This window comes from Emys orbicularis, chromosome 10 (assembly GCF_028017835.1).
Source record: "Emys orbicularis isolate rEmyOrb1 chromosome 10, rEmyOrb1.hap1, whole genome shotgun sequence".
In the NCBI taxonomy this organism is placed as follows: domain Eukaryota; kingdom Metazoa; phylum Chordata; order Testudines; family Emydidae; genus Emys; species Emys orbicularis.
This window is the reverse complement of record NC_088692.1, coordinates 36,693,132-36,719,904: the sequence shown is the minus strand read 5'-3', so window position 1 is coordinate 36,719,904 and position 26,773 is coordinate 36,693,132. Positions and strand designations below refer to the sequence as shown.

General features: G+C 49.8%; 1 protein-coding gene across 1 annotated transcript in view; it reads right to left on the bottom strand.

The window, feature by feature from the left end:
* Positions 1 to 1,579: 1,579 nt before the first annotated feature.
* DNAAF8 (dynein axonemal assembly factor 8) overlaps positions 1,580 to 26,773 on the bottom strand; it is a 168,017-nt gene continuing 142,823 nt past the window's right edge. Inside the window, exons 25-31 of the mRNA XM_065412855.1 lie at positions 21,677 to 21,872; positions 19,970 to 20,064; positions 11,866 to 11,986; positions 9,963 to 10,180; positions 8,331 to 8,413; positions 6,808 to 6,877; positions 1,580 to 1,657 (exon numbers count right to left, since the gene is read on the bottom strand). Coding sequence (XP_065268927.1) covers positions 1,580 to 1,657; positions 6,808 to 6,877; positions 8,331 to 8,413; positions 9,963 to 10,180; positions 11,866 to 11,986; positions 19,970 to 20,064; positions 21,677 to 21,872 — 861 coding nt within the window. The remainder of the gene's footprint in view (positions 1,658 to 6,807; positions 6,878 to 8,330; positions 8,414 to 9,962; positions 10,181 to 11,865; positions 11,987 to 19,969; positions 20,065 to 21,676; positions 21,873 to 26,773) is intronic.

The following is a 26,773-nucleotide window of genomic DNA, read 5'->3' as shown; positions in this document are numbered from 1 at the left end:
GAGTTTTACCATGGACTTCAGTGGGAGCAGGAGCAGGGCCTATGTACCTTGCTTTGCTTGCAGACCAATTGTCCACATACAGCCAGAATCTGGTGTCCTTGCTAGATAGCTGCAAGGAGTGCAGTAAAACCTTACCCTCAGAAATACAACTTGCACTAAATCCCAGCAAATAACTGTCCTCCTTTTATGTGCCATGATGCTGTGAGTTAGCACACCAGAATTGTCCTTGCTGTGTCCACAACAGGAGATTTAACCAGGTGTGTTTGTGTGCATGTGTATAAATCTCAGGTTGACAAAGGAACACAAGGTCTCTTGGGCTGAGAAGAGAACATCTGGCAAGATTCTTCCCAAGAGGGGCTTGGGCTTGGCCAGCTGGCCCCCAGGAGACTGAGGGCCTTTGCAGAGGATGCAGGTGATAATGCAAAGAACTCATTGAAAGGACCAAGATAGTAAATGGCGAAGGAAGAGGAAACATGCTTTAGATCACAGGCTATTGGTAAAGTAGAATGAATGGCAGGGGACTGTGTATTGGGAGCTGGAACAGAGAGAGATGTTAGTGTGAGGGCTGGAACAGAGGCAAGCAGACATTAAGCTATAGGACTTTTAAACCTGCTTAATCAATAGCTTTATCCTGGCTAGCGGGGTTTTGTAGAGCACTCAGCCTGCTCCCGTTTTATTCGGCTTCCCTTTTATTTACTGTGGTTCTCTCTCCAGTCTCTAGTTCCTGTGTCAAATAAACCGACCGTGATTTATCCTCATTGCAATCGGTGAACGTTATTGAGGACAATCAATGGCAGGGCGTTCCTGAGAGAAGGGAAACAGAGCCCAGGTGAGTGGGGCTGGAAGTACCTGCCTGAGCTCTTGGTTAAAGACAGCTGAGGATAGCAACTGATCATACTCCTCTTGGTCTAATTCTCATTGCTTTCAATGGGAGCAGGACTGCATCGTAACCCTTACCCCAAGTGACTAAAATGACCCTATGGGAATCTTCAGACATTCAGAGTAATTATGAGAGGGCTTCAAATGATTAATTTTGCTGCAGTATAAGGCTGATTCCTCCCTATTCTTGCCACAGCCCATCTCCCCTGCCTGCAGCTGACCTTCGACCCAGACAGGAAAGCAGCAGGCCCTTCCACAAGGGACACGCTGGTGATTAGCAAAAACGGAGTCTTCTCCCAGTTTCCTTTGGGGAGAAGAAGATGGGTCCCACGTACCTGTTCAAATGGCTCCCGGGGAACAGACAGAATGACAAGCACAGAGAAAGTTCTACTCTTTGCATGTGCTCTGCCTCCAAAGTGTTCTCCAGATGGAGGAATGCTCTGTAATTTGCTTTGTGCAGCACAGACAAGTTCCCTTTCAAATCATACCCCTCGAAACCACGGCTCCAGTGTTGACTGATTATTTCTCTGATCACCCCCTACTTCAACTTAGTGATGCAAATACCACACTCTGGGCTTGACATTTTAATAACAAATGGTTACAAGGCTGTTCTACCAGTGGAGTCCCGAGGGCGTGCACCCGTGCTGATACCCGTGACGGGATTTGCAGTTGGGCTGGTCAGGAGAACAGAAAATCCTGGCTAGGAATCCTGGGTTTCGATGCGGTAGAAGCTGTCGGATGTCAAGGAGTCAAAAAGGCAACAGAGGAGCTCTTCAGCCTGGGGAGAAAAGAAAGCGGGGTGGGGCAGGCTAGCTTTTACTGTCTGTGTACCAGGTAATAAGTCTATCTGGGGCTGAATCCATCCTGATGCAGAGGCGTGGATTAGCCCAGCAGAAGGGAAACACCCTCCAGTTATTATTATGACATGGACACTTTCAAGGCTCATGTTTTCAATAAAAGAGAAACAAAAATGACATGCACAAGGTGCTGAGTGGGAAATCATCTAAATACATCCCCATGGCTCCTCCTCCTCCCACCCCTTCCTTCCAACCCCAACCTGGCTCTCCTGGTCTGGCTGGCTGCCGTGTGGGTTTGTTCCTAATGCTTCCCAAAGGAATGGAGAGGGACAGGTTGGGGGCAAACAATGCAGTCAGGTCACTGACACCAGGCAAGATCTGGAGACAAGGCCTTGCTCACCTGTATGGGGACTGGGACAGAGGGAGTCTCTCACAAACCCAGTCTCTTTGCTTGCTAGTATTTTTTCCCTTCTATTCCATGTCTGTTATAGAGTTTTTCTGATGCAGCTGAAGGGAGGGAGAAGCTAGACGGCCATCTTGGCTGCCGGCTAGCAGCAGGAAAACTCCCAGGGGGGTCGGGAGCCAGACAGAGCTGGGGGATTAGAGCTGCCACTCAGAGGAGGCAGGTTTGCACATTCACTGTACAGTTACTGACATCTGTATAGTGCCCAAGCAAAGCTTCACACTCTGACTGGCTAACAGCAGCTAGATCAGGGGGCAATGGGGCTCTTACCTGGCATACAGCTAGTAGGAAATAACTGTCCGCGGTTATGCAGATCAGATGGCCAAAACCAATCAGAGTGCACAGAAGTGCATAACCGAGGTATAGGTCATCCCAGCCCGACAATTCAATTTCAGTGTGATATATACATACACGTAACTATGTGCTTTGTTAAACAGAAAAGGCAGCAGAATCCTATAGGGAAATAGCAGGAAGCTGGGCATGCTCTCCCCACATATTCGAGTGAGTCTCATAAAACAAAGCAGCCACCACTCTCTTTTTGGAGCAGTGCAGTACAGCTGCCTGGTCTTGGTATACGATCTTAAACGGTAACCTAATGATTCATAGTGCCTTACACAGAAGGCCCATCCACGACACTAAAGAGAATTCTTTCCCGGGTGTCTGGCTGGTGGCTCTTGCCTGCCTGCTCAGGGTCTAACTGATCACCCTAGGTGGGGTTCGGAAGGACATCGCCAGATCAGACTGGCAGAGACTCTGGGGTTTTTTCACCTTCCTCTGCAGTGTGGGACATTGGTCACTTGCTGGTTTGAACTAGAGTAAATGGTGGATTCTCTGTAACTTGAAGTCTTGAGGACTTCAGTAACTCAGCCAGAGGTTATGGGCGTATTACAGGAGTGGTGGGCAAGGTTCTGTGGCCTGCACTATGCGGGAGGACAGACTGGATGATCATGAAGGTCCCTTCTGTCAGTGCCAGGTTTACAATGGCGCCAGTGGCGCCATGGACCAGGGTCCACGCTCAGAAGGGGCCCGGCCTGCTCCGCTTGTACTGCACCCTGAGATCCTGGCAGCCTGCTGCCCCCCCCCCCCCCCCGCCCATCACTTGCTCCTCTCTGCCCCTGGGCCAGACCCCAGTGCACCTCCGGCTCCGGACAGTCTCTGCTTTCCACCACGTGTGGGGGCCTGCCTGTCTCCCTGGAGCTGAGCCACATGGGACTGGTGCAGAAGCCTGGCCAATCTCGGCCAATTGGGGGGGGCAGTGTGGGGTGTTTGGCTAGGCCCTTCCAGGCAAGTGGGTCCCGAGGGAGCCCAGATTGTGCCACTCCCGAGGGGCCGGAGTGATTCCCCGCCCTGGGACCAGCCCTGGCTGCGCTGCCAGCTCAGCCCGGCAGACACAGTCACCTCCCAGCAGGGCCGGTGAGCAGGGCCACCCAGAGGATTCAGGGGGCCTGGGGCAAAGCAATTTCGGGGGCTCCTTCCATTAAAAAAAAGTTGCAGTACTATAGAATAGTATATTCTCGTGGGGGCCCCTGCGGGGCCCAGGGCCTGGGGCAAATTGCCCCACTTGCCCCCCCCTCTGGGTGGCCCTGATGGTGAATGCGGCCGGAAGGCAGGATGTGGGGGGGGTGCTGGGCTGTGAGGGGGCGGGGAAGATCTGTGTGTTGGGGCACTAGAGAGTGGGGGTTCTGTGTGGGGTGCTGGGCAGTTGTGGTGGGACTGTGGGCAGGGGGGCACTGGGCAGGGGTGGTGTTGTGCAGGGCACCATGCATTTGTGGAGGGGTGTCGGGGGCGGCACTGGGCATAGTGGGTCTGGGGGAGGCTCTGGCCATAGGGATTCGGGGGGGTATTGCAGAGATGCTGACTTTCTGATTTCCCCGGCGGTGCTTGACCCTGCTCTGCCCCAAGCCCTGCCCCCACTCCACCCTTTCCCCCAAGGTCCCATCCTGCCCCACCTCTTCCCGCCCCCGCTCCACCCCTGCGTCACCTCTTCCTGCTCCATTCCAACCTGCCCCTGAGCGCCCCCAACACCTTCGCTCCGCTTCTTCCTGCCCCTGCTCCTCTCCCTCCCCCCCAGCGCCTCCTGCCCACCGCTAAACAGCTCATCAGCGGCAGGTGGGATGCGCTGGGGGGAGAGGGAGGAGCTATAATAAAAAAATTATAATAATAAATAATAATTAATGGAGATATCCCATCTCCTAGAACTGGAAGGGACCTTGAAAGGTCATCGAGTCCAGCCCCCTGCCTTCACTAGCAGGACCAAGTACTGATTTTGCCCCAGATCCCCAAATGGCCCCCTCAAGGATTGAACTCACAACCCTGGGTTTAGCAGGCCAATGCTCAAACCACTGAGCTATCCCTCCCCCGAGCTGATTGGCGGGGCTGACTGTGGGTGCTCAGCACACACTATTTTTTTTCTGGGGGTGCTCTGTGGGGTGTCAGCGCCTATGGGGTGTTGGGCATGGGGGCTGCGTGGCATGGGCCCGCCCCCAAGGGGAAGGGGCATTGCTGGCAGCATGTAAATAGAGCCCTCGCACTGGGCTGGGCAGAGCTGGGCTGCCCCTGCCATGCCATGCCCCATTGCCCCGGCTGGCCCCTCGCTCTGGGGACTGACCTCCCCACGCCAGGCTCCATTGCCTCCATGGGAGCCCACACATATGTTTGACGCTGGGCCCACAAAAGGTTAATCCAGCCCTGCCTCCTGGCCTTTAAGTCTATGAGACATGAGCTAAACTGGCAATCCCTTTTCAGTACTGTCCATGGCTTAGTTCCACTATCGAAGGCTGCAGCTCTGCTCACGTGATCTGCTGCTGCAAATCTTAGGTCCTCTTATTTAGCCCTTTGCCTGACATCATATTGTTTCTCATTAGCTCTGGCCTGGGAGGCCTGGCTGGCACTTCGTAAATTCATTAGCAAGGGACCAGAGGGTCACACATGGTTCCCAGGGACATCCTTTGAGGCAGTTTAAACTAATTTTTCTAGGAGTTTGCTCCTCGGGTTTTGCTTGGTCATTTCTAAAGCTACCTGAGTAAAAGACCCCTTGACAATGGGAGACATATTTCCCACTGTGCACCCCTATCCATCATAAAGGGGGCACTGTTTTCTGCATTGATTGCAAAATGCCGCATTTGCTCTTCTCAGGGCAAAGCTGAAGGCCTCATCGGTAAATTCCAGCAGGTCTGCTCCTGCTCCCACTGGAATCAATGGGAGTCTTATCCTTGCCTTCAGTGGAAATGAGATTGGGCCCAATATGCTGAATGGTGGAGAGGCTGGGTTGGACACATGTATAGCAATGGAACTTGTCCCGGCACAGAAAGCATCCCAAGCCTCTTCATCATGGGCTCATTGCCCATTTATTGGCACAAGACAGAAGAGATTTTATGTCAGACAACTATCTCATAGAACTGGAAGGGACCCTGAAAGGTCATCGAGTCCAGTCCCCTGCCTTCACTAGCAGGACCAAGTACTGATTTTTGCCCTAGATCCCTAAGTGGCCCCCTCAAGGATTGAATTCACAACCCTGGGTTTAGCAGGCCAATGCTCAAACCAGCAAATCAGAGGGCATCCCAAAAACCAGTGGGCAGCCCAGAACTGTTGTCCTGGCACATTACATGGCAACAGTCGAGCACTATTGGCAGCAGCAGGTATTATGGTGTCATACACTCGTAGCTGGCTTCTAACGATGGGCTACCTAAGAGCTGGGGTTTGCAGACCTTCCCAGGCTTTGTATCGTACTCTCAGTGCAGCATCCGGGGACCTGCACTGCCTGTCAGGGGCAACACGGAACACCCGGTGCTGGACACTACATCTTTACAGCGCTGATTGTGGGAGCTCCCGCCTTGGCAAGAACACAGACCCAGGGGCGCCATCCCAGCTGTCTGAGGCTTAACCCTTAGGATGCTGGTGCTGAATGTTGATTTTGGGGAAAATCTGCCATCTGTTGTCAGCTCCAATGAGAGCTATGCCATGTGCCAACCCATCTGACACTCTCCCTTGCTTTCCCAGATGGGCTGATTTGCTGGCTACCATTTCTCATGAGATCCAAGCTCTTTATACCCCTAACCCTCCTTGTTCAGACAGCACCCTGCCTCCAAAGCTCTTGTCTGGTTTGGAGCTGCTTGACACAATCTCTCCCTGTTTGCAATGCGCTGTTGAGAAAACAGCTAGCCAGCCCATCGTTTAAAGGGTTAATGAGCTCACTTCCCTTCCCCCACCTGGATCAGAGCGAGGGCTTCTAGAATTTTAATGCCGAGTGGACAATTTTCTATCAAAACTATTTTTCGATGGAAAATTAGGCTTTCGACCAAATGAAACTTTTCACGAAAAGTATTCAATTTATGTGAAAAAATGTGCTATTTTGCCCAAAAGACTAAATATTTCTATTCCAAATGGCAGCGCGGTACCTCATGGGAATTGTAGTTTGGGAGCCATATGCTCCCATTCTCTTCCATGGGCTGAGATCTCTGGCCAGACTACATCTCCCTTGATGCACCACTGCCAGGGACTCCCAGGATGCACCTCTCCTTCCCTCATCAAGAGAAAGTTTAATTTTTGTTCAAATTTTCCACCAAAACTAAAAGCTGTTTTCTGACCAGCTCTACTTAATCTACAGTCAGCAGAACAAAATGGAAAGAAAAATGGCTATTTATGTGGACCAGGGCCTCCTCCACTTGCCTGTTTCTCCGTTTGGGGATACAGAAGATGCTGCATGCAGTCCAGCACAGCCTGCTTCTGCCAGTGGCCACTGGAGAGAGAGAAAAAACAGCAAGGGAGAAGCAAGTGTTACTCTGCTGTCTAAGCTCTCAGAGCCTGCAAATGACCTAGCCGAGGGGAGGGGTATGTTCCTTGCCAGCAGCTCAGGCCATGTGCATCTGTTGCTGAACTTTTTTTACACAGATAAATCCGGGGTTTTACAAAGCTTTGTATAAATGGATTGGGGCTCTTAAAATATAATCCCTCAGACAAACAGTAATGACCAGTGATGTAACAGAGTCTCTGGGGCAGTGGGGGGGAAAGAGAAGCCCTCCGGCCCTGCGTATTTATCTCTGGTGGAAAGCAAAGATCTCACACAGGGAAATTCTAAATGACTTAGTTTTAGTTTTTTCCCCAAATACCCAGGCCCTCTGGAGCCACTCTCAGAACCAAGAGGCCTCCACTAGTCCTCGCTCCTCCCACTCTCAAGCCCATCAAAGCCCGAATCAGCCAGAGGACAAGGACTAGAAGTGCTGGGTAAGAGTTTCAAAAGCACCTTGATTTAGGAGACTATGTCCCAGTGAAAATCAGTGAGGCTCCCTAAGTCACTTGGGTGATTCCCAGTTCCCACAACTAGGTACTGAGCTTGGGTGACAACCTCTGACCCCCTTCATAGTTGGCCAATGTCTCCAAATGGCCTACCAATGTATTTTGAAAGATCTGATAGTTTTCCAGCATTCTTGTGTGTCCGTTCAATAAGAGCAGTATCCTGATGGTGTTATCCAAGGGGATGCTGCACAGCAGTGAGTTGGCCTGTTGTGCTGCACGATGACCCTCATGCATGGGCTCTGCCAATTTCTTGGCACAGCAGAGCCATCAGAAGAAGCCAGGTGCATATAACTGCACATCACATTGCAAAATATCAGCCTGTAGTGTTGAGAAACTCTGCCTCCTGGGTCCAATGGGTTAATTGGTCTGATGATAATTCTGTTCCACTAATTAGTCCCCATGGGGGGTTCTGTTTGTTTTAGCACATTTATTCCTCTACCAGGCATTTGTGGTGATTTATTGAACAGGTTGATTTTTTATTTCACTCTCTAGTGTTTGTTTGCAATCGGTTTTCCGTGGTAAATGCAGAATCTACACAGATTTTCTCCTAGGAAGTTTATTGATTCAGCAGGTTTATTCTCTAAGCGAGACTTTAATTTGGAGAACTCCCTGTGTCTTTGCAAAATAAAATCTCAAAGCCATCCTTACCGCGTCCTTGAGAGACCCCATCACCTGGTTGGGGTGTTTAGGATGTGTGACTTCAGAAATTAAAAGCTCTCTAACATGCTGACGCATACGACCCCCCAATATAAATAATGACAAATGCATGGCCTTTGCGAGGTACCTACCCTTAGGAGAGGCTAAACTGGAAATGAATTACAGAGAAGACAACCCAGCCCCATGTTCAGCTCAGGAGCTCTCTGGCATGTGGCTGATGTGATGTTGTCCTTGCTTACCTGTCCAGCAGGGAGTCAAAGCAAATAACGGCATTGTCTCGCTGTGCTGCTACCACCAGACATGCCCCATCCAACAGGGAATGCTGCAAGGGAGGGAAGAACACCAGACTGGTACTGAGACCCACTTAAGTAACTCTGCGATCGGCTGCTGACAGCACAAGGAACAGCTTGCGCGCTGCGTGGGGGGATGAAAGAGATGGGGCAGCACGCTCTTTGAAATGCCTGCTCCACCAGAGTTCAGTTGTTATTCATTACATTTTTCCTAGTCATTTCCCTCTGGGCGAGAGGAAAACTGAGGTCTTGAAAAGAAAGTGTGGCCTCAGGTGTGTTACTCAGACTGCACTAGCAGGGGGAGAGTGACTGCTGTAATGACTCCCTTTGGCTCAGCACAATCAGACCTGTATGGAAATATACCAGCCCTGTCTAACTCTGTTTGAAAACATTCCTCTCTGATTGGGGAAAACGATTTCTGGGCTACACTTACTGGTGCTACTTGGCTTCCATTATACTACCCACCCTTTTGTCCTTCCTATAATAACTGGGGATCTTCCCTGGTGCATGAGGGACTGGTATCCTTGGGATAACCAAAGGGGAATTGCTCTTCTACACAGACGTACTTTAAAGGGATAGTGTCAGTTTAAAAATCACACTTTGAAAATATCTTACCTGCTCTTGCTACAGTAACAACTAAGATCCCTCAAGTTTAAAGGTCAGAGGCAAAAATATTTGTCGGTATTTTCTCAGCTGGGTGACTGTGTGCATTTGACAGTCCTTTGTTTATAGCCATTTCCAGGAAAATCATTCCCCCCCACTGTTTGCTTTGTACATCTGACAGCACTTTCTTGTATAGTCGCTTCTCTGCTTCACCCTAGCCGGCTCCCTCTGTCTTTCACGCAGCAGCCAGGGAGGGGGTCAGATCCTCAGCTGGCATAAACAGGCATAGCTCCATGGACTTCAACAGCAAGCCTCACATGCGTAAGTTAAGCACATGCTTAAGAGCTTTGTTAGAGGAGGGCTCGAGTTCTCAGCCCTTTGCAGTATCGAGCTCCGAATAGCTGTGTGTGAACACACTGGACTATCCTGGAGATTACTATTGGGTACCTCAGCACCAGAAAGCTAGTGACAATCTGGAGGGAGTTCAGAGATGAGCAACTAAAATGATTTGGGGTCTGGTTTCTGAGTAAAACCTATGAAACAGTTAAATATGCTTAGATTCGCTAAGTGAAAACTAGGCGGTGGGGGATAAAATCCCCTCCCAATAAGTCAAGAGTGTAATCACTAAGAAGAGAGAGGGATTAGTTAGCATAGCAAAAGAGGGATAGGGATTAATGGGGTGAAATTAACAACAGGGAAATAGAGGCTGTATATATCAGGGAAAACGTCCACCCTGAACCGGTGGCATAGACTCCCAAGAGAAATTGGGGATGCCCCTGTATTTATAACTAGCCTGGAATCAAGACTAGCAAGTGTAATAAGGAACTATTATGCACTGACAGGGGGATGTACTCGAAGGCCTAACAGGGATTTGCCATCTCAGGAGTCACAACTAAGTGAAATTAAGAACTGTATAGACTAGCAAATGGCTCTTCTTGTTTGGGGGGCAGAGGGAAGAGTAGCTCCATTGTTCCATACCATTGTCGAAACGTTGCACCTCTCAGTGCTCAGTGTCTCAGAGATGAGGTGAGCCTGTGATTTGTCCAGCACTGTGAGCCGTACCCCTGTCACTGTGAAATCTCTGCCAATCAGCTGGTCAAGCAGTCCAAGGTAAGGCGGGCGCTCTGAACCCCGAAGGATTATCCCAGGAAGTATCAGGCAAGTGGTTTGGCAGAGTGTATCAAGCAATGACAGGCCTGATGGGAAAAGATCAAAACACAACAGATGGTTGTTTAATATTTTTTGTTAAAAAAAACACCTCTAAACACCCTCCCCTCCCCCAAACAAAATAGATAACACAAGGATCAGAGATTCATGCGATGTTATGTTGTTTAGCTGCTTGCAGATGTGATTGCTCATCCCAAGCTGCTGAACTGGTGTGTGTGTGTGTGTGTGTGGTGTGTAGATAGACAGTAGTAATGACCTCATCTTCAGAGACATCAGACCAGGACAGCGCTTGATTTACTACATGAGATACTATTCCATTTAATTTCTTCCAGGCAAAGAAATCTGTTAATCCATCTGGTTTTATAATCCAAACATGTAATTCTGATCAGCAGCTGTAAAGTTTGGTGTGTTTCATATTTTCCCTATGATAAATCTGTTTGTTTGTATAGGGAAAAGCTTTGTGGATTTGATGAATAGGAGCCAAAGGGACAGGTTTCTGTGTGTGCAATAGAGCCCTCTAGTGTCCAAGATGATCTATAAAGTACTCCTGTTCTTTTTGTGGATACAGACTAACACGTCTGCTACTCTGAAACCTATAAAGTGGATGTGGCATCTGACTTACTAGAAGCACTTACTGTAAGTGCCTGATGGTTTAGTGGCCACATGTCCTTGCCTTCTCAGGACAGTCCCACTCTGGAGACTGTCTCAGAAGCTGACATATGGGTGTACTGTGTCAGTCCAGTATATTTCATTACTCTTCACTCTACTTAGACACCCTCAAAGTAAAGGTGTGACATTTACGAAACAGTACCCAGGAGCTAGCAGGACAGATTCCAGGATTTGATGTCAAGACTAGGAAACAAAGTGCTGCATGCAGCTTGCAAAGTATTCCCCCGTCTCCTCAGGGAGGTGTTTTACTTGCAATAACTCTTTTAAATCAAGAAACAGATCAACACTTTGGGACCTGTGCTATAAACCTGGCCCTTTCCTACTGTGCAACTACTCGGAAAAAGGTTCTGCATGATGGGAAAGGGCTAGAAACTACTGTCAGGAAAGGCCTGGACTGGAGAGATAGTGATGGCCTCCTCTCACACAGCCTTGTCTGATACGCCTTCGCATTTCCCATCTGCCTGAGCTGAAATGTTAGATGGAAAATAGTCACTGATTGAACTATCCCCAGGTGGGAAGGTTAGCAAGCAGCCAGCAGATAGCGGTGCATGGGGCCATCAATTCACCTAGCGTGCTCCCCCTTATGCACAGAGTTACCAATACCTTATTCCTGCAGTTCCTTGAGAACAATCTGGCATAAGTAGAAGTGACCTGTGGGAGTGAGTAAGGTTAAGGGCTAGGTCTAATCCTCCACACTGAGGGATAGTTAAAACCCATGCCTCTGTGCAGCCTGTCCCTTACTTATTAATGTGCAAGGCAGTAAAATGGGCATGGCTGAGAAGATGTGGCCTTAAGTGTGCTCATCATGCTAATGAGGCACATAGGCCCTGATCCAAAGCCCATTGAAGTCCATGGAAAAGGCCTGGCGTTCAAGGGGTTAACAGGCCTGAACTACTTTTGAGTAGTTCTTTCCAGCTCCGAACTGTCTCTGCTTTCTGAAAGGACATCAATACCGACTTTGGCTGCCACCAGATGGTTTGTTTTGCTGGCCAACTAATCAATAGCAGTTTGAGGCCTATAATGAGCAAGCTGTACATTTCCTTACCTAGACTATGCTGCTGCTCGGAGCCAAGGAAATTGAGTTGCCTTCTTGTTTCATGTTTTACAATCCTGCGCCGCTTGCTGATTTCCGGTCTGACTATCGGGTCACATTTCATGTTACAAATCTGCAGGAGGGAAGGGGGAAAGGCATGTCATGTGACTGGTTTCCCACAGTATTCTTGCCAGCAAGTTAAAAAAGTATGGATTAGATGAATGGACTATAAGGTGGATAGAAAGCTGGCTAGATCGTTGGGCTCAACGGGTAGTGATCAATGGCTCGATGTCTAGCTGGCAGCCGGTATCAAGCGGAGTGCCCCAGGGGTCTGTCCTGGGGCCGGTTTTGTTCAACATCTTCATTAATGATCTGGATGATGGGATGGATTGCACCCTCAGCAAGTTTGTGGATGACACTAAGCTGGGGGGAGAAGTAGATATGCTGAAGGGTAGGAATAGGGTCCAGAGTGACCTAGACAAATTGGAGGATTGGGCCAAAAGAAATCTGATGAGTTTCAACAAGGACAAGTGCAAAGTCCTGCACTTAGGATGGAAGAATCCCATGCACTGCTAGAGGCTGGGGACCGATTGGCTAAGCGGCAGTTCTGCAGAAAAGGTCCTGGGGGTTACAGTGGACGAGAAGCTGGATATGAGTCAACAGTGTGTCCTTGCTGCCAAGAAGGCTAATGGCATATTGGGCTGCATTAGTAGGAGCATTGCCAGCAGATCGAGGAAGTGATTATTCCCCTCTATTCAGCACTTGTGAGCCCATATCTGGAGTATTGTGTCCAGTTATGGGCCCCCCACTACAGAAAGGATGTAGACAAATTGGAGAGAGTCCAGCGGAGGGCAACAAAAATGATTAGGGGGCTGGGGCACATGACTTATGAGGCGAGGCTGAGGGAACTGGTCTTATTTAGTCTGCAGAAGAGTGAGGGGGGATTTGATAGCAGCCTTCAACTACCTGAAGGGCGGTTCCAAAGAGGATGGAGCTAAGCTGTTCTAGGTGGTGGCAGATGACAGAATAAGGAACAATGGTCTCAAGTTGCAGTGGGGGAGGTCTAGGTTGGCTATTAGGAAACACTATTTCACTAGGAGGGTGGTGAAGCACTGGAATGGGTTACCTCGGGAGGTGGTGGAATCTCCATCCTTAGAGGTTTTTAAGGCCCGGCTTGACAAAGCCCTGGCTGGGTTGATTAGTTGGGGTTGATCCTGCTTTGAGCAGGGGGTTGGACTAGATGACCTCCTGAGGTCTCTTCCAACCCTAATCTTCTGTGATTCTGTAATCAGGAGGGGTGAAGCTTTGTAAACAGTGATTCAGTCAAGCTGTGAAGTGTTTTGTCAGGATGTTGCATACACCTGTAATTGCCAGCCTAGGAAAGGCCCTGTCATGTAGTCAGGAGCTGAAGGAACGCTCTGCATGCATTACCCCTTCTTTGTGGTTAATTCAGGATGGCGCCCTGTTATTTTTTTTTAAGATCCTACATCTAAAGTCCCTGCCCAGGCCAGACTCTCTAATCTCTAAGAATCAACCCACATATTCATGTCAAAGGCTCCTCTTCCTCTGGCATAATTGTAGCATTTCTAGCTCCCCAACTCTTTGGATGAGAGGATCATACTGGAAAATAAAATCAGAATAGCTACCAGGAAAGTAAAGGCTTCTCATTTCATTTTAGCTACAGGCAGCCTAAGTAGTTTTTCACTGGTGGATTAAGTTCCTGACAGCTTAAACCATCTAACCCTTGCAGTGCTGGTACATATGACAGGTACAGGGCCCCACTGTTTAAGATGGTGCCATTATAGGAATAGCTTGCCTGGAGATATGTTGTATGTCCTAGGGATTGGTGCCATCCTTTTGCAGCTACAAGCAAAGAAAGGGTCCATCTAACACAGTCATTAAGCACTGGATTCTCCCTTCCTCCAACTTGCCTTTTCCTGCCTCTCAACTTTATGACACTGGCTAATTCCCAGGTGTGCATCACCTACAGGACTGATCTGGGGTTTGTGTGGGGCCCCCAGGATGGGGATGAGGGAGGGTTTGTGGTCATTGAGAGGCAGGTCATGTTAGGACTTTCATGAGGAGCTAATCTGGACTTTCCTAACCAATCCACTCTCTTGATGTGACCTACCTGCCCCCAAGGCTGTGTCTGTGTGGCTCTTTCTGTCAGGCTGGGAAAGGGCAGGGCACAGGCAGGAAGTGGGAAGAGCCAGCATGGAGGCATAATGGGGATTTGGGGACAGTGGGGAAGCAGCAGGAGCTCCTGCTAGAAGAGGGGAGGGGTTGCTTATAAGTCTCTTTGTTCCCCATCACAGATTCATAGATTCCAAGGCCAGAAGGAACCATTGTGATCATCCAGTCTGGCCTCCTTGTCTAGCCTATCCCTCAGTAGCGGACACTAACAATGAGTTGTCTGTAATGTTTTCAGGACAGATGCGTTTGGGAGGAAGTGTTTTTTATGAAAGTGAAGGCCTAGCAGCTAGTCCCAGTCCACTGCACAAGTCTACCATTACACCTCCTCCTGGCCAGCAGCCCTTTGTGATCCTCTACTTCTCAGCCCGAGCCCCCTCACAGCTCTGCCAGCACACCTCACTCCTGACTTGCAGCCCCCTGGCTATTGCAGCCCGAAGATCTCACACAGCTGTGCCCGTGCACCTCAGTTTGGGCCCCAGCCCCCAGTGCTATTCTAGTGCAGGGCTTCCCACAGAGCTATTTCAGAGGCTGAAACTCTTCTGAGCAGAGACTGCAGATGATTGCAGACCGCATGGTGGATCTGGATAAATGCCCACGCCGGACAGAACCATCACATTGATTTTAATTTATTTCCTAAATCCCTTTGCTCTTGAGGTGGATGGTTAGTGCAACGATTCATTGTAAAACCTAACCCTTTGCTGCCTTGTTTTCCCATCTCCAAGCACTCCCCGAATAGGAAGTGTTCAAGCTAATCTCAGGATAGGGGAGTCTCTGTCTGTGCATAGAGCTCTTGCTCTTCTATATTCCCCAAGCTACTTCTATGTCTTTCTTGAAGGTTTAGTGTCCCTCATTTCCCACTGCTTTATGTCCTTTACCCTTGAGGCCTTACATCACAGCTAACGTCTTCCCAGCCAGGGAGGACTGGACAGGACTCCTTTTACAGCCCATCAGTTATACTCCTTAGTTGGTAGGCAAGGTTGCTCGAGTGGCATGGTTCACTCCTTTCCCCTGGGCCTGAATATAGCCTCTGAACAGGAGCTGGCAAGGATTTCTGAGGCACCTACAACCTTTGTATATGAGAGCAAACTAAGTGCATTGCCTCTGCAACACTCCCAGCTCCTCTCAATCTCGCCAGCAAGAGGCTGGGAGCAGAAAGATAGTTCACACAGGTGTTTTATTCTAAATACTCCATAGATGGAAAGGGAAGAAGGCTCTCCCATGTCATGTACTGCATGCAATTTGAAGAAGCAGGGTTTCACCTGACTTTCAGTTGCTCCTTCCCCAATGCAAGCCTGGTTCTCCACCCATGTATTCAACATTGAATCTACTATGAAATGTAATGGGATGGGGACGACTGGGTTGCTGTTCTAGGATGAGGCTCCTTATCCCCCAGGTGTTATATATTTTAACAGGGGTCCTCCAGCAAAGTATTTCTTACCAAGTAAATTTTTACCAAGTATTTTTCTTCCCATCTGTTTTGCAAATGGGATTCTCTTGAAATTCATGTGGCTCAGGGAAAGCCCTGGGAAAAATCCTTCTTCCACATCATTCCCTGCAGCTTTCTGTGGCTCTGTGCAATTGTATGGTGATGGGGCAGGAGGATTGGGAGAATGCCAGACCAGTTCGATTAGGTTCCTCAGTATTGTGCCTCAAGAAAAGCCCTGGGGCATGATTTTCAGAAGTGCTGCACACCTCCATGTCTAACTCATGTCGATGGGAGCTGCAGATGCTTAGTGGCTTGGCAAATCAGATTCTTGTTTTCTACCCACTGAATGTCGGAGAGGCTAGATTGCTGCTGTCTGTGACTCTCGTTGCCAGTGAGCCACTTCAGAAACACCCCTGTCGACTCAGTTGGGGAATCCTGGTTCTAAAGCTTCAGGCCAAATCACACTTGGAGTTGCAGCTAGCAAGAGATATTAAGAGTAACAAGAAGGGTTTCTTCAGGTATGTTAGCAACAAGAAGAAAGTCAAGGAAAGTGTAGGCCCCTTACTGAATGAGGGAGGCAACCTAGTGACAGAGGATGTGGAAAAAGCTAATGTACTCAATGCTTTTTTTGCCTCTGTCTTCACAAACAAGGTCAGCTCCCAGACTACTGCACTGGGGAGCACAGCATGGGGCGGAGGTGACCAGCCCTCTGTGGAGAAAGAAGTGGTTCAGGCCTATTTAGAAAAGCTGGACGAGCACAAGTCGTTGGGGCCGGATGCGCTGCATCCAAGGGTGCTAAAGAAGTTGGCGGATGTGATTGCAGAGCCATTGGCCATTATCTTTGAAAGCTCATGGCGATCGGGGGAGGTCCCGGATGACTGGAAAAAGGCTAATGTAGTGCCCATCTTTAAAAAAGGGAAGAAGAAGGATCCGGGGAACTACAGGCCAGTCAACCTCACCTCAGTCCCTGGAAAAATCATGGAGCAGGTCCTCAAGGAATCAATTCTGAAGTACTTAGAGGAGAGGAAAGTGATCAGGAATAGTCAGCATGGATTCACCAAGGGCAAGTCATGCCTGACTAACCTAATTGCCTTCTATGACAAAATAACTGGCTCTGTGGATGAGCGGAAAGCAGTGGACATGTTATTCCTTGACTTTAGCAAAGCTTTTGATACGGTCTCCCACAGTATTCTTGCCAGCAAGTTAAAGAAGTATGGATTGGATGAATGGACTATAAGATGGATAGAAAGCTGGCTAGATCATCGGGCTCAATGGGTAGTGAGCAATGGCTCCATGTCTAGTTGGCAGCCGGTATCAAGCGGAGTGCCCCAAGGGTCAGTCCTGGGGCCGGTTTTGTTCAATATCTTCATTAATGATCTGGAGGATGGCGTGGACTGCACCCTCAGCAAGTTTGCAGATGACACTAAACTGGGAGGAGTGGTAGATACACTGGAGGGTAGGGATAGCATACAGAGGGACCTAGACAAATTAGAGGATTGGGCCAAAAGAAAACTGATGCGGTTCAACAAGGACAAGTGCAGAGTCCTGTACTTAGGATGGAAGAATCCAATGCACATCTACAGACTAGGGACCGAATGGCTAGGAAGCAGTTCTGCAGAAAAGGACCTAGGGGTTACAGTGGACGAGAAGCTGGATATGAGTCAACAGTGTGCCCTTATTGCCAAGAAGGCTAACGGCATTTTGGGCTGTATAAGTAGGGGCATTGCAAGCAGATCGAGGGACGTGATCGTTCCCCTTTATTCGACATTGGTGAGGCCTCATCTGGAGTACTGTGTCCAGTTTTGGGCCCCACACTACAAGAAGGATGAGGAAAATTGGAAAGAGTCCAGTGGAGGGCAACAAAAATGATTAGGGGGCTGGAGCACATGACTTATGAGGCGAGGCTGAGGGAACTGGGATTGTTTAGTCTGCAGAAGAGAAGAATGAGGGGGGATGTGATAGCTGCTTTCAACTACCTGAAAGGGGGTTCCAAAGAGGATGGATCTAGACTGTTCTCAGTGGTACCAGATGACAGAACAAGGAGTAATGGTCTCAAGTTGCAGTGGGGAAGGGTTAGGTTGGATATTAGGAAAAACTTTTTCACTAGGAGGGTGGTGAAGCACTGGAATGGGTTACCTAGGGAGGTGGTGGAATCTCGTTCCTTAGAAGTTTTTAAGGTCAGGCCCTGGCTGGGATGATTTAGTTGGGGATTGGTTCTGCTTTGAGCAGGGGGTTGTACTAGATGACCTCCTGAGGTCCCTTCCAACCCTGATAGTCTATGATTCTATGACCAGAGCGCTTGTGTTTGCTCAGTGTAATTGTCCTCAAATCCAGTTTAGAAAAGCCAGTCAGATACTCTGGGTCAGATTATGTTATCACTCTACGGCAGGAATCATGGAATCAGAGGACTGGAAGGGACCTCAAGAGGTCATCTAGTCTAGTCCCCTGCACTCATGACAGGACTAAGTATTATCTAGACCATCCCCGACAGGTGTTTGTCTAACCTGCTCTTAAAAATCTCCAATGATGGAGATTCCACAACCTCCCTAGGCAATTTATTCCAGTGCTTAACCACCCTGACAGTTAGGGAGTTTTTCCTAATATCCAACCAAAACCTCCCTTGCTGCAATTTAAGCCCATTGCTTCTTGTCCTATCCTCAGAGATTAAGGAGAACATTTTTTCTCCCTCATCCTTGTAACCTTTTAAGTATTTGAAAACTGGTACCATGTCCCCCCTCAGTCTTCTCTTCTCCAGACTAAACAAACCCAGTTATTTAGATCTTTCTTCATAAGTCATATTTTCTAGACCTTTAATCATTTTTGTTGTTCTCCTCTGGGCTTTCTCCAATTTGTCCACATCTTTCCTGAAATGTGGCGCCGAGAACTGGACAAAATACTCATTGAGGTCTAACCAGTGCAGAGTAGAGCGGAAGAATTACTTCTTGTGTCTTGCTTACTGTTAATACATCCCAGAATGAGGTTTGCTTTTTTTGCAACAGTGTTACATTATTGACTCATATTTAGCTTGTGATCCAGTATGACCCCCAGATCCCTTTCTGCAGTACTCATTTCCCAGGCAGTCATTTCCCATTTTGCATGTGTGCAAAGGATTGTTCCTTCCTAAGTGGAGTACTTTGCATTTGTCCTTATTGAATTTCATCCTATTTACTTCAGACCAGTTCTCCAGTTTGTTCAAATCATTTTGAATTTTAATCCTATCCTCCAAAGCACTTGCAACCCCTCCGAGTTTGTTATCGTCCACAAACTTTACAAGTGTACTCTTTATGCCATTATCTAAATCACTGATGAAGATATTGAACCGAACCGGACCCAGGACCGAACCCTGCAGGACCCCACTTGTTATGCCCTTCCAGCTTCCCTGTGAACCACTGATAACTCCTCTCTGGGAACAGTTTTCCAACCAGTTATGCATCCACCTTATAGCAACTCCATCTAGGTTGTATTTCTCTAGTTTGTTTTTGAGAAGGTCATGTGAGACAGTATCAAAAGCCTTACTAAAGTCAATGCTTAGGGTAGACGGAAAAGGAACCCATAGGCAGGGGTGCCAGAACAGGGGGAGCCAGGAGACCATGGTCCCCCACACTTTTTACTGGCTATAAGGATGAGCGACGGGGGAAGGGGCGGAGAGGAGCAAGCGGGGGGTGGGGTCTTGGGGGGAAGGGGCAGTGCGAGGGCGGAGCCTCGGGGAAATGGGTGGCACGAGGGCGGGAGCTCAAAGGGAAGGGGCGGCCCAAGGGCAGGAGCGAGGGCTCGGGGAGGAAGGAGCGGTGCGAGGGCGGGAGCTCAAGGGGAAGGGGCAGCGCAAGGGAGGGAGTGAGGGCTCGGGGAGGAAGGAGGGGTGCGAGGATGGTTCCTTGGGGGGAAGGGGCAGCACGAGGGCGGGAGCTCAAGGGTAAGGGGCAGCACAAGGGTGGGAGTGAGGGCTCGGGGAGGAAAGAGCGGTTCGAGGGTGGGAGCTCAAGGGGAAGGGGCAGCACAAGGGCAGGAGCGAGGGCTTGGGGGAAAGGGGCGGTGTGAGGGCGGTTCCTTGGTGGGAAGGGGCAGCACGAGGGCGGGAGCTGAAGGGGAAGGGCAGCGCAAGGGTGGGAGTGAGGGCTCAGGGAGGAAGGAGCGGTGCGAGGGCAGGAGCTCAAGGGGAAAAGGCGGCACAAGGGCAGGAGCGAGGGCTTGGGGGAAAGGAGTGGTGTGAGGGCAGGGCCTCGGGGAAAGGGGCAGCACGAGGGTGGGAGCTTGGGAGGAATGGGCAGTGCAAGGGCGGGAGCTTAGGGGGAAGGGGCGGTGCAAGGGCGAGGGACGGGCGCACAGGGGGGCAGGGACACGGTTCAGGTGCCTATGGCCACCCCACTCTTAGTGCACTTCCACTGCTCCTGCCCATAGGGAACATAAAGAGGAAGAGGCTCAGAGTCCTGGGGTAATAGGGCCACAATTATTGCTCTGATATAGGAGGACATTCTTCAGGCCAGGGCAGAATCCTACCTCTTCTTCCTTTAGCACCCGCCAATCGGCACAGCACAGCCCTTCTGGAAAAAACAACTTCGTATCTTGGACAGCAGCGTGATAGGATCTGGAGCCTGACAGACAGACACAAGGAGAGGATTCTATCAGGCCAGGAATTAAACGTTCTTTAGGCTCACACTCATCTACCTGCAAGATTGATGGCGTGCAACTTACTGAAGTAATTGCTTTAAAGGGCAGCTGTTATATACAGTCACAGCAAACATTTAAAACCATTATATTTACATTTGCTTCATTGTCTTCTTGGTATTTTGATTTTGCTCTATTATTTCTCAGCTTGTTCTTCATACAAAACAAGACTCCTTTCATTTCCTAGCAGGGTAATAACGGGAATCATTGGAGGTAGTCAGTGAAACAGTTCACACTGCGGTGACAATCCACTACCACGGCTCCCATGCTGTCTAGAAGATCACATCAGTCAGGTGTTATTGGATGGGAGGGAGCTACTAATGATCTCAATAACACTGGTGGTGATAGTTTACAGTAGCATAACTGAGAACAGAATTTGGCCCTTTCTTTCCCTTTAAATATCAGCCGCTCCCAGAAGGAATGAGTGTCATAGGTGTCGCCATCACAAGCACCACTACAACAGTTAGTTACTGGGAACATAGCTAAGATAGTCACTCTGTTATTGCTTTAGTGGCTCAGAATTTTCATCAATAGGCACAGCTCAGACATGAGGCAAGATGTGTTGTTTAATCATGCCCCACTATACACCTCTGATGATATCAGGATTTTGGAGAGTGGGACAATATGGGTGGGGGGGATATAAGAGGAGGAGGATGGACTTTTGGTTAAAGCACAAGACTGGGAGGCAGGAGGTTTGGGTCCCAATCCTAGATGTACTTGTGGCACCTTAGAGACTAACAAATTTATTTGAGCATAAGCTTTCGTGGGCTACAGCCCACTTCTTCGGATGCATAGAATGGAACATATATTGAGGAGATATATATACACATACAGAGAGCATGAAAAGGTGGGAGTTGTCTTACCAATTCTGAGAGGCCAATTAAGTAAGAGAAAAAAACTTTTGAAGTGATAATCAAGATAGCCCAGTAGAGACAGTTTGATAAGAAGTGTGAGAATACTTACAAGGGGAGATAGATTCAATGTTTGAATAGGGACTGGGAATGGCTGAGCCATTACAAACATTGAATCTATCTCCCCTGGGAGCCTGGGAGGGAGGGGGAGCAGCGGCGCGCGAATCGGCTGTTTCGCGCGCCGCGGACGCTCGGGATCTCCCCCTCCCTCCCAGGTTTGAGAGCCTGGGAGGGAGGGGGAGACTCCAAGTGGCCGCGGCGCGGGCGCCGCTTCTCCCCCTCCCTCCCTCCCTCCTAGGCTTGAGAGCCTGGGGGGAGGAGGCAGGGCTGGGGATTTGGGGAAGGGGAGGAGTTGAGGTGGGGCCGGGGGTGGGGTAATTAAAAAACGTGGGGGGGGGGGGCGGCCAAAATTGTTTTTGCTTGGGGCGGCAAAAATCCTAGAGCCGGCCCTGGCCACTACACAACAGCCAAAGCTTTCTACAGGCTTCTGGGCTTTGGTGCAGTGTGGAGGAGCCTCCCAAGGGTCACTCTAGACTGGCAACGCTTGAAGAAGTAATAGCAGTGCATATTTGTTTCCCTTGGCATATGTGAGTCCCTCAAACAAATTTTTCTTAACTTGGAGACCCACCGTAAAATCCATTTTGTATTGAGCTGGCACCATACTGAGCCCTCCAAAGGCATGGGTCTAGTGTTTGAGCCAGCGTAGGGTCCTCTGGCCCCAATAAATCTACCAGCTTCTTTACAGCATTCTCTCTCTGCAGGCACAACACAAGGGAGGAACCAGAGGTGAGGTAGCTGCAATGAGCTTCTAAAATTGCAGGCTCCTGAAAAGAAAAGTGGGGAGAGAAACAAATTACACTGATTCATGTTGAGTATTAGATATAACTGGCAAACTTCCAATGGCTAACAACATCCATACCGTAAGCAAACACATTGGTCAATCTTCCCTGCTTCCTGCCCTCTGTACACTATAAATGGCCATGATCTCTCTAGACTGAGCTGCGACAATATCCCCCCAAGATCACCAAACCAGCACATATGCACATGCAGCCCACTGGAGAGTGTATGTTATAGGGCCCACTCTGCACCCGATCCTCAGAGAATATGAGTCTGTTACAGCACCAGCTAGGGACTCTTGTCTGTTTAGCTCAAGCTATAGCAGTTTTTGCTTTTAGCTCTGGAAGCAGGGCCGGCTCTAATTTTTTTGCTGCCCCAAGCAAAAAAAAGAGTGCCGCCCTCCATAGCACCACCATAACACACACCCTCAGCACCGCGCTGCCGAACCCCCGCCAGCCGCTCGCGGAGCGCCGCGCTGCCGAACCCCCCAGACCTCCACGGAGCGCCGCCGAACCCCCCCCCCCCGCGGAGCGCCGCGCCGCCGAACCCCCCCGCCGAACCCCCCAGCCCCCCACGGAGCGCCGCCGAACACCCCCCCCCCCCACGGAGTGCCGCTGAACACCCCCCCCGCAGAGCGCCACCGAACACCGTGCCGCCGAACCCCCCCCTCGCCGAGTGCTGCCGAACCCCCCCACCCCGCGGAGCGCCGCCGAACCCCCCCAGCCCCCCGCAGAGCGCCGTGCAGCCGAACCCCCCCAGCCCCCCGCAGAGCGCTGTGCAGCCGAACACCCCCCAGCCCCCCGCGGAGCGCCGCCGAACACCCCCCCCGCGGAGCGCCGTGCTGCTGAACCCCCCCGCCGAGCGCTGCGCTGCCGAACCCCCCCCGCCACACACACCTCCCGATGAGCGCCGCGCCGCCAAACATCCCCACCGCCGAGCCGCGCTGCCAAACACCCCCCCCCCGTGGAGCGCCCCGCCGCGCCGCCCCCCCCCCGCGGAGCGCCGCTGCCGAATCCCACCCCCCAGCACCCCCCACGCGCCCAGCCGCCGAAACAAAAACAACCCACCCCACCCCCAGCGCCACCCGACTGCCCCCCCCCCCCAAAAAAACCCTGAGCGCCCCCCCGCCACCCCAAGATTGGCCACCCCTTACCAGGTGCCGCCCCAAGCACATGCTTGATCGGATGGTGCCTGGAGCCGGCCCTGTCTGGAAGCCCCTGGTTCAATCCAACATGGCAGCTTTCACAAACACATACATACATAGATAGGTCTAGTGGTGTTTTAAGATAAATCCTTTGGAAGAACCAAAACAAAACCCATTTTCCCCGAGGACGTTATAATATTCCACTGTGGCATATGTGGTGCATGACCGCACACATCCCTGCTTTCAGGGAATATGGATAGGGAGAGAAGGAGTTCATTCACGGTTGGTAAGGAACACAATTTGCTACAATGCAGCTTAGACATCATTCTCAACCCTTGTAAATATCTGGAGAAAACTCCCTGTCCAACTAATAGTGAGCATTCCCCAGGGGAAATAACAAAACAGGCACTGATGATCCAACATGACAGATTATGCCATGGCCTTTGACTGTGTCATAGTGGGATGTTGGTGTTGATAAGCAAGTTACCTAAGAGTCTTGATGCATCTTACCATAGGCGCCAACTCCATGGGTGCTCCGGGGCTGGAGCACCCATGGGGAAAAATTAGCGGGTGCTCCGCACCCACCGGCAGCCAAGCTCCCACAGCGCACTGCGTCCCCGCTCCTCCTCCTCCCGCCCAGCACTTCCCGCCCCACTGCAACCTAACAGCTGTTTGGCTGCACTTAGGACTTTCCGGGAGGGAGGGGGAGGAGCGGGGATGTGGCGCTCTCAGGGGAGGAGGTGGAGAAGAGGCAGGACAGGGGCAGGGACTTGGGGGAAGGGGGTGGAATGGGGGTGGGAAGTGGGCAGGCGGGGTGGGGTGGGGACTTTGGGGAAGGGGTGGAATGGGGGGTGGGGCAAGGGCGGTGCAGGGGCAGGAAGAGGCGGTGCAGGGGCGGGGCCAGGGGGATTCAGGTCCCCACCGGGCAGAGGGGAAGTCGGCGCCTATGCATCTAACAACATATTTTTCTCATGAAATTAGGTAAAGTTGACAAACAAGTCACTGGAGTCAAAGATCATTCACATGGTATTATTGCCTATGGAAAATGTATACAAAAACTTCACAGGGCTGTGCTGTGCTAAAAAAGTGCTGTCGAGCGCTAGTGGAAGAATTTTAACAACACAGAATATATTTCAATTTTTCAAATCAAGAATTTCACAGTGAATTTCAATTTTTTCAAAAATGTGTTTCTGTTTCATCGAGTGAAACAGACTCGTTTTTCACTTTTTGGAAATGTTTGATAGACATTTTTTTATCAAGAATATTATCCAGACCATTGCCTAAATTATCAACATTTGTCACTGGCAAATTAAAAATGCTGATAACCATTTCAATACATGTTTCAAACACGTTTGATAAAAATGCCAATAAACATTTCAAAATGTCACAAAAGATTTTTGGGAAAAGACTTTTTTTTAGGACAACAGAATTTTACAAACTTTTTCATATAATAAAGGTAATTTCTCAGTCAAAAAACATCCGATTTGAAAACTTTTTATCAGTGCTAGTGCTATTATTTTAAAGTACGGTTCCATTATGAAAAAAAAAACAAACAAACAGTACAAATGCCAGTGCAGGGGATCTAGATTTATTATCTTGCAATGGCTCCCTAGCAAATGTGTTTCATTTTCAGGTGATGTTTCTAACTGCTGACCTTGAAAACCTCACGCTGGGACCAGATAATCAAGCTGGCTTCTTTCCTTCTGGTGCACCGCCACCGGTAGTAAAGGTTCTATAGGCCAAACAGTGCCCTCATTTACTCCCATGAAACCTCACTGTCTTCAGTGACAGCCTTGTGTAGCTGATTGAAATGTAGTAAACAATTGTGTTGAGGCATGAGAAAGATCAGAATCCAGCTGTGTGTTGGCTCTGCAGGCCTGGCAGGACTAAAAAGCAGCAAAACCTTTCCTCCCATCCCCCAAAGTCTGACTAGAGGATTCGGAATATCTACACAAGGAATAGATCTAATGAGTGAAGAGGTACAATTTGTGCATACTGTAGTCATTTGAGTGCAGAGCCACACCCATTGGGTTGGGGCTAAAATCTGAAGGAGAACTTCAGCTCTGTTGATTTGGCCTTCATGTTAATTTTTAGATTAACATTACTAATGATCCTGAATCTACAGCTAAAAGTACTATTGTAACTAATGTGATTAGAAAACCACAGCAAACATTTGTATCATGTGCCATGGGCCAACAGCTACTAAGAATGAAAGGTTACTCACCTGTCCAGTAACTGGAATTCCTCAAGATGGAGGCTGCATGAGAGAATGTGCACACCCATTTAGTCAGCAGTGCCCACGGGTCTGTGCCTGCACCCTTACAACTCTTCGTGCTTCAGTACAAGGGCCTGCCACTGCTCCATTTCCTTCTCAACCTCAAAGCCCAGCAGGACTCCGAAGCTGAGGGGAAAGGAGAGCAGGTGGTGGAGTGGACAATACATCTCGAAGAACTCCAGTCACTGTAGAAGGTAAGTAACCTCTCTTCTTTGAGTTACTGTCCTATGGGTGCTCCACATCAGGGAATTTATGAGTAGTACCTCAGCACAGAGGAGGGTGCTGAGCAGGTGATTCAGTACAGGCTGGAAAACAGCTTCACTAAAGCCTTTCATTAGGTCTTGAAAAGCCTTGAAATAATCTGTGTAGGATGGCAGAGGGGGCAGAGCTGCCTTGTCTGGACAGGAGGAGGAGGGTGGTGTCTTCTCCTCTACCCTTAAGTCCTGTTTCTCCAGACTCTTCTTGAGGAAGAGAGTCCTGAAGTGCCGATGGCTATTCATCTTTGCAGGTCATTTTGCATGAGGGCACCTTGTAGAGCTGGTCATCATAAGGAGTTCAAGGGGTCCAAAAGGCCCACCGAGGGGAGGCATAAAGGAAAGGAGTGGGACCCAGGGATTCTCCTATCAAAGGTGATGGGTCATATGTTGACTGGTTACAGGGGTCTTAAAGGAGGAGTCTGGAATTGGAAAGGGATGGAATCCTAAATGGAGGCTGAGTCCAAGGAAGTGTCCTCTTCTGTCTCCAGTGGAGAAGCTAAAGGCACCACTACTCATGCTCGGATGGGTACAGGGGACCGAGGAGAGACCGGCAGTCATGCTGGAACTGACAGATAAATCTTCGTATGAGTATGGGATAGCTGGAGGGTATGCCGGTTCTAGTGGGCACTGGTGGGAAATCCCCCGCATACTCTTCAACAGAGGGGATTAGGGCTCTTCCATAACCCAGAGATCCTCATGAGAGAGGAACCTGTATGGTACCAGAGACGATACAGATGGTTGGTCTGTATGCTTTTGATAGCTACAGGTAGAGGGAAATGGTACCAGGTGGGGTGAAGACAACTTTTTTTGAAGAGTCCTTGCCCTTTCAGGTGTCCTTCAATTTGGAGGAATCTGATCCGATGAAGCTGCACATGGGGTTGCTTGCTGGAAGGCTTCACGGCAAGCAGCTTAGTAGTAGAAGACTTTCTTGGTGGTGCCATGACAGCCTTGGCAGTACTCGCACTGGGACATGAGGTCTCCTTGCTCCCTGGTCTTAGTGGTGACTTTTCCCTCCTCTTGGTCTCTCTTAGGGGAGTAGGGTATCTTACACTTAGAAGACTTCTGGGTGACCAAAGCTGCCCTATGGTCTCTGCTTGCCAGAGCTGAGGAAGCCACTGGAGTACTGTGAGTGACTGAGGCTGATGTATGGAGGATGGGGAGTCAAGATACTGCTGGTCTGAGCACATCTTACACTTGGTTGGGATGTGAGAC